The sequence below is a fragment of the Vitis vinifera genome, chromosome 4, assembly GCF_030704535.1.
Source record: "Vitis vinifera cultivar Pinot Noir 40024 chromosome 4, ASM3070453v1".
NCBI lineage: Eukaryota > Viridiplantae > Streptophyta > Magnoliopsida > Vitales > Vitaceae > Vitis > Vitis vinifera.
In genome coordinates, this window is record NC_081808.1 from 8,143,478 (window position 1) to 8,151,401 (window position 7,924).

General features: G+C 38.2%; 1 protein-coding gene across 1 annotated transcript; it reads left to right on the forward strand.

The window, feature by feature from the left end:
• Positions 1-4,786: 4,786 nt before the first annotated feature.
• On the forward strand, positions 4,787-6,227 carry LOC100252057 (glutamate receptor 2.5-like). Its single transcript, XM_059736115.1, has 3 exons — positions 4,787-4,856; positions 5,656-6,062; positions 6,132-6,227. Exons 1-3 carry the CDS (start codon positions 4,787-4,789, stop codon positions 6,225-6,227), a joined length of 573 nt encoding a protein of 190 aa, XP_059592098.1.
• The last annotated feature ends 1,697 nt before the right edge of the window (positions 6,228-7,924 follow it).

The following is a 7,924-nucleotide window of genomic DNA, read 5'->3' on the forward strand; positions in this document are numbered from 1 at the left end:
TTCAACAATTGGTATCAGAGCCTTTGGGTTATAATGGGGACTGTAAAGTTCGATGTAGAAAAGTTTACGGGGAAAAATGATTTCGGGTTATGGAGACTAAAGATGAGGGCATTGCTGGTTCAACAGGGGCTCCAAGATGCCCTACTTGGAGAGAAAAACCTGCCCAATACCATGCAAGAAAAGCATAAAATAGAGCTGTTGGAGAAAGCTCACGGTGCTATCATTCTTTCTTTAGGTGATACTGTGCTGAGAGAGGTGGCCAAAGCAAAGTCTGCAGCTAAGTTGTTGCTCAAGCTTGAGAGCCTATACATGACCAAGTCATTAGCAAACCGATTACATAAGAATATCAAGTTATATACATTCAATATGACCCCGAGTATGTCAATTGAAGAGCATCTTGATCACTTCAATAAGATAATCTTGGATTTGAAAAATATTGATATCGCAGTATCAAATGAAGATAAAGCAATTCTGTTACTGACTTCTTTAGATGCATCATATACTAACATGAAAGAGGCCATAATGTATGGGAGAGACATCCTGACCTTTGACGAGGTGCAGTCCATTTTGCATGCTAGAGAATTACATAAACAAGAAGAATCTAAGGAGGAGTTAGGTGAGGGTTTAAACATCAGGGGCAAATCTAAAAAAAGAGAAAAAAAAAGGGCAATAATTCAAAGTCCAGATCAAAATCCAAGACCAAGAAGTTCAAGTGTTTTATTTGTCACAAGGAAGGGCACTTTAAGAAGGATTGCCCGGATATGAGACAAAACACAATAAAAAAAACCATGAATGAGGGTGATGCTACTATGATTTTGGATGGATATGACAATGCTGGGGTGCTGAATGTGGCAGAGGTGGACTCGGGCAAGGAGTGGATACTTGATTCAGGGTGCTCTTTTCACATGTGTCCTATCAAAGCTTGGTTTGAAGACTTTAAAGAAGCTAATGGAGGCCATGTCCTACTGGGCAATAATAAACATTGCAAGATTCTTGGTACTGGTACCGTCAAGATCAAGCACTATGATGGCATTGAAAGAGTTCTTGAAGATATCAGGTATATACCCGAGTTAAAAATGAACCTTATCTCACTTGGAATGTTGGACAAGTTAGGATATACATTCAAGTCAGAACCTAACTCTTTGAGAGTGGCTAGAGGTTCACTTACTGTCATGAAAGTGACAATAAAAAATGAGTTGTATACTCTTATAGGCTAGATTGTGATAGGCAAAGTTTCTACTGTGCTGAAGGAGGATGTGGGGACAACCAAACTATAGCATCAGAGGCTTGGTCACATCAGCCATAGGGGACTACAAGAGCTGGAGAAGCAAGGAGTGTTGGGAAACTACAAGCTAACATATTTGCCTTTTTGTGAACATTATGTGTTTGGCAAGGCTACAAGGGTGAAGTTTGCCAAAGTAATACATGAAACACAAAACCAACTGGACTACATACACTCTGACTTGTGGGGAACATCATGGGTACCGTTGATAGGTGGAGCAAGGTATTTCTTAACTCTTATTGATGATTACTCTAGAAAAGTGTGGATTTATTTTCTTAAAAATAAAAGTGAGACCTTCCTAAAGTTCAAAGAGTGGAAAATTCTGGTTGAAACTCAAGTAGGCAGAAAAGTGAAGAAGTTGAGAACAAATAATGGGCTTGAATTCCTATCAAATGATTTTAATTCATTTTATCAAAAGAAAGGCATAGCTACACATACAACTGTTAGATATACACCTCAACAAAATGGCCTAGCTGAGCGCATGAATAGGACCATTTTGGAGAGGGTGAGATGCATGTTGTCAAGTTCAGGGTTGTCAAAGGTTTTCTAGGCTAAGACTGCAGAAACAACTTTCCATTTGATCAATAGGAGCCCATCATTAGCATTATAATTCAAAACCCCTCAAGAAAAGTGGACTAGGAAAGCTGCAGATTATCAACATCTTAAAGTTTTTGGACGCACAACTTATGTACATACCAAAACAGATAAGTTAGAACCACGGGCTGTAAAGTGTATTTTCTTGGGGTATCCAAAAGAAGTTAAAGGTTACAAGTTGTGGATAGAAACACAAGGCAAAGGGAAGTGTATAATTAGTAGAGATGTAACTTTTAATGAGCAAGATATGTCAAAACAAACTCCAGCCAAAGATGTGGAAGGGTCAGATCAGTTATAGTTTGAGGTGGAGCATGAGACTTTGCAACCTGAAAAGTCTAAAGAGACTTCATCAAAGACAGTTCAAGAAGACATTGTACATGAAATACAAGATGAACAACTCATGGGCTAGAATCCTATAGTCTGGCAAGAGATAGGCAAAAAAGACAAGTCAAACCTCCCAAGAGATATGGCCAAGCTGAGATGACAACATTTGCATTGAGTGTAGCTGAAGAAATAGTGGATATGGAGCCAAAAACATACCAAGAAGCCATCAATAGCAATGAGGTTGATCAATGGGTAAAAGCTATATAAGAGGAGATGGATTACTTAAGGAAAAATGAGACTTGGGAATTAGTCACTAAACCCAAGGACCGAAAGGTAGTAGGCTCCAAGTGGGTTTTCAAAAGAAAGCAAGGGACACTAGGGAATGAGGCTCCAAGGTACAAGGCAAGGCTGATGGCTAAGGGGTTTTCACAAAATGAGGGTGTTGACTACAATGAGATATTCTCTCTTGTAGTTAAACACAGTTCAATCTGATTGTTGTTGGCTTTTGTAGCTCATGAAGACTTGGAGTTGGATCAACTGGATGTGAAGACAACATTCTTGCATGGAAAACTTGATGAGCTGATTTATATGCAACCACCCGAAGGCAAAATGTTTACTTAAGAAATCTCTTTATGGCCTAAAGCAATCACCTAGGCAATGGTATAAGAGATTTGATAAGTACATTCTAGATATTGGTTTCAATCGGAGCAGCCATGATGGATGTGTATATATTTTAAGCTAACTGAAGACAACATGGTATATCTTTTACTATATGTGGATGACATGCTGGTGGCATGTAAGGAGAAAAGACACTTGGAGCAGGTCAAAGAGATGCTTAAGGCTGAATTTGAAATGAAAGATCTTGGTTCAGCCAAGAGGATTTTATGAATGGAGATAGAAAAAGACAGGAGTAAGAGGGTACTTAGGCTTTCTTAAAAGTCATACATCTCAAAGGTACTAAGCAGATTTGAGATGAATAATGTAAAGACAGTGAGTACTCCTCTAGGACAGCTTTTTAGACTTTCCATAACACAAGCACCTGAGACTCATGAAGAGAAAAGGTTTATGGAAAGAATACCTTATGCTAGCATGGTGGGTAGTGTGATGTACACTATGGTGTGTTCTTAGCTTGATCTTACATATGCGGTTAGCATGATAAGTAGATACATGAGCTGCCCTGGAAAGCTACATTGGCAAGCAGTAAGGTGGTTTTTTCAATACTTAGTTGGTACTAGAAGCTTGGAGCTGGTTTATGGAGGTAATAGTCAGTTAGGAACTCAGTTACAAGGGTTTGTAGATGTTGATTATGTTGGGAACATTGACACCAGAAATTCTCTTACTAGATATGTATTCACAGTGTTTGGAGGAGCAGTGAGCTAGAAGGCCAACCTTCAGTCAATGGTAGCTCTCTCAACCACTGAAGTTGAATACATGGCAACAACAAAGGCTGTGAAGGAGGCAATTTGGCTGAAGGGTATTACAGAAGAATTGGCTATCTACAGAGGTAAAGTTGTTGTATATTGTGATAACCAAAGTGCAATCCATTTAGCCAAGAATCAATCCTTCCACGAAAGGTCCAAACATATTGATGTAAGACTGCACTTTGTGAGATATATCATTGCTGTAGGAGATATTGGAGTTGGAAAAGTTCCTACTAAAGACAATCCATCCGGCATGTTGACTAAGTCTCTAAATGTGACTAAGTTCAAACATTGTTTGAATTTGATCAACATGGGAGACTATTGAAGACTTCCCATTAGGGAAGGTACTGAAACCTGAAGGTAGTTCAGACACTTGTCAACTTAATAGGTTGTCAAAGTGGAGTTTTGTAGAGTTTACCAACTATCAAGTGACAAGTGGCAAGGCTGCTAACTAAGCTCAACTAGCAAACAATAAAGCTTGCTGACCTAGGTAGAAAATAACGGCTGGGAGTATTGTTAGTTAGTTAGAGGTTTGTGACTGATATAAAAGGTGCAGTCTCGAGAAAACAGAATGGGGGCATTCAGTTGTATAGAACAGAGAGCAAGAAATGAAGAGAGCTTTGCAAATCCATAATCATAGGTCTGTCTCGGTTATCTTGTATAGAAAGAAACAAAGGTGAGGAGGTTTTTTTGGGAAAAGCTGTAATTTCTTTGTTTTTGATTCTTGTGTAATCTCTGGTTCGTATAGTTGAATAAAGGCTTTAGGAAATCAGTGTGGATGTAGATCAAGCTTATCGAACCACGATAATTCTCTTGTGTTCTTGATCTTGGTTGATTGCGTACCATCTGTTTGATTTTATTCCTAAGAGAAGTTCTTACAAATTGGTTGTTTTTTTCTTTTTTTAGTTTTTGCTGTAACAGTCCCTAGTTCAAGGCTGGTTTTTCTTCAACACATTCTACTTCCAAGGCCAATCTAGGAACAATCGTATGGCCAGGAGAATTCCCCTCTATTCCTAAAGGTTGTGTCCTTCCAACCAATAAGAAGAAGATGAGAATAGGAGTACCAGTCACCAAGGGTTTTGGTGAATTCGTAAAGGTGACATGAGATCCTAGCACTAACGTGACAGAAGTCACTGAATTTTCCATAGCAGTCCTCGATGCAGTAATGGCAGCATTACCATATGCTGTTCCTTATGAGTACATTCCCTTCCAGACGCCTGATAGCGATCCAGCAGGTGATGACAACGATCTGATATATCAAGTATATCTCCCGGTCAATTGATCGAACTCTTTACCTTTCCTGGTACAGAGAGGTAACTCTAGGTTTGGCTTCAATTATGATGAAGTTTGTCAAAATAAAAACCAAACCTGCAGCATATTTTCCCGTAATGCATAACAGAAGGCCCCATTGTTTATTGTTAAAAGAAGTATGATGTTGTGGTTGGAGATACTATGATTCTAGTGAACAGGTCCTTGTATGTAGGCTTCACACTACCGTACACAGAATCTGGGGTGTCAATAATCGTGCCCATCATCGATAACAGAAGTAAAAATGCATGGGTTTGCTTGAAGCCACTGACTTGGGACCTTTGGGTGACAAGCGCTTATTTCTTTGTCTTTATTGGTATTGTGATATGGGTTCTGGAACATCGTATAAATGAAGATATCAGAGGGCCTCATTCAAATCAAGTTGGCACGATCCTCTGGTTTTCACTCTCCACAATGGTGTTTGCCTAGAGTAATTGCTCTTCCACCTCCTTGAATATACATTGGAATGAAAAAACTCCATGGTAGTATTTGAAAATGTTGCATATTGAGCACATCTTATTAAGAAGTTGCAGAATTTCCATGGGGCCAGAACCTTAATATAACAACACTCAAAACACGACTGAAACCAACTATTAATATATTGACATTCCATACAACATATATGAAAGTGCATTTCAGGATATATTTTTATGTTTCAAAAATTATATTTTTTATATTGATGTTCTGATGCTGATTTTCCTTTCCATTCTTAAACTTTGTTCACAGAGGAGAGAATCGTGAGTAACTTGACTCGGTTTGGGGTGATCATATGGTTTTTTGTGGTGCTGATTCTTACTCAAAGTTGCACAGCCACCTTGACTTCAATGTTAACAGTTCAACAGCTCAAGCCAACTATCACAGACATAAATGAGCCCATAAAGAATGGGGAGTGTGTGGATTACCAAAAGGGCTCTTTTGTTTATGAATTCTTGAAGTGGATGAAATTTGACGAAACCAAGCTTGTAATCTATGAGTCTCCAGAAGAACTGGATGAATTATTTTCAAACAGGAGTTCAGATGGTGGAATTGCCGCTGCTTTTGAGGAAATCCCTTACATGAAGCTTTTCCTTGCAAAATATTGCTCCAAATACACTGCAGTTCAACCAACTTACAAGTTCGATGGGTTTGGATTTGTGAGTCTCTCTCACGTACTTGTGCATAAATTTCAAACTGTACTTGGTTTCTTATTTTGTAATTTTCAGGTCTTCCCAAAGCGATCACCTCTTGTACCTGATGTTTCAATACAAGTCTTAAATGTGACTGAGGGAGCTAAAATGGTTCAATTTGAGAAAGCATGATTTGGGCAGACACCTAGTTGTCCAGAGCTCACCAGCTCAGTTTCTTCAAACAGCATCGATCTTAATAGCTTTTGGGGCATAATCCTCATTGCTGGATTCACTTCATCTGTTGCTCTCATCATATGCATCGTCTCTTTCTTCAATGAAAATAGAGATACTTTAGTACACTTGGATCTCCCAGCTTTAGTATGGAGAAAAATTAAAGCCATGGCGACACACTTTGACCACAAAGATCTCAGCTCCCATACTTTCAGAAAAAGTGGCATCAATGGTATGGATGCAGTTACAACCTCGCCACCTACCAACTAGCCCCTAAATCCTTCAAGCCTTTCCATCTAAATACAAAGTAATTTTGTTTTCTTCAGAGACCAAGAAACACCTTCTGAATATGGTGATCCATTCAGTCCAAATAGGCTGACATCTCCAAAGTAGTATTTGATATTAATTAATCTTGCTAATACAAATCAAGTGCAAATGATTCTGCCTCAAGTAGCAGCTGCGAATGACTGATTCATTTTCCTTCTGTAATTTAAGCCAATGGAACCATTATCCACAAATGTGGAATATTTAATGAAAAAGTACTGTAGCTATAACAAATTCGGTTAAAGCAATTGAGGGTATATCTCAATGATAAACTACACCTGGAGGGAGGGGTGTGAGTAGGTATTTTTAAATAAATTTGAAAAGTTCTCCCAACATATATTATATTTTCCTTTAAATCTTCACATTTTATATTCCTCTCTTCCAACCATTATTCAACAAAGAATAGGATACACAAGCAAACAATCTCCTATACAGCTGCTAAACAAATGATATACTCCGACTTCATAGTGGATAGAGCAATGCAGGATTATTTTTTACTCTACCAAGTAATGGTGATACCATTTAGTCAAAATACATATCTTGTAGTAGATTTGCTCTCATCTCTATCACTAACCCAATTTGTATTATAGTATCCTCTTAATCTCAAGTCCCCACCTTGATAGCAAAGGACAAAATCTTTAGTCCCTTGGAGGTAGTTTAAATCCTCTTAATTACTTGCCAATGAACGAGGCTTGGGTTACTTTGGTAACAACTGACCAATCCAACTGTGAAGCATATGTTAGGTCAAGTACATAACATAGCATATATCAGACTTCCAATTGTACTCACATAAGGAACTCTTACCATTTGTTTCTTTCTTCATCATTCTTAGGGCATTGATCAAGGCTTAAGTGGTAATCCTTCTCAATAGGGGTGTTAATAGGTTTGCAATTTTGCATCCAAAACTTCTCTAGAATCTTCTTAATGTAAGTCTCTTGAGACAAACCAAGAAGTATTCTTGAGTGATCCCTTAGGATCTTAATTCCGAGCACAAAATTTGCTTCCCCCTATACATCTCAAAAGTGGAAGACAACCACCCTTTGGTAGTGACAATTATGTCCATGTCATTTCCAACTAATAGAATGTCATCAACATACAAAGATAAAATAAGGAAGTCACTCCTTGATTGTTTGACATATACATAATGATCCTCTTCTAATATTTCAAAAACAATAGAAATAATTACCTCATGAAATCTAAAGTACCACTACCTAGATGATTATTTTAGGCCATAAATGGAATGCTTGAGATGACATAATTTGCACTCTTGTCCCTCGACCTCAAACTGAATAGGTTGATCCATGTAGTTCTCCATTGAGAAATGTAGTCTTCAC

Bases quoted from the DNA above. Each gene is read 5' to 3' on its own strand.
- LOC100252057 (XM_059736115.1), top strand. From the start codon at position 4,787: ATGGCAGCATTACCATATGCTGTTCCTTATGAGTACATTCCCTTCCAG. The intron at 4,857-5,655 runs GTGATGACAACG...CTTTGTTCACAG, and splicing joins GCCTGATAGCGATCCAGCAG to AGGAGAGAATCGTGAGTAAC. The intron at 6,063-6,131 runs GTGAGTCTCTCT...TGTAATTTTCAG, and splicing joins AGTTCGATGGGTTTGGATTT to GTCTTCCCAAAGCGATCACC.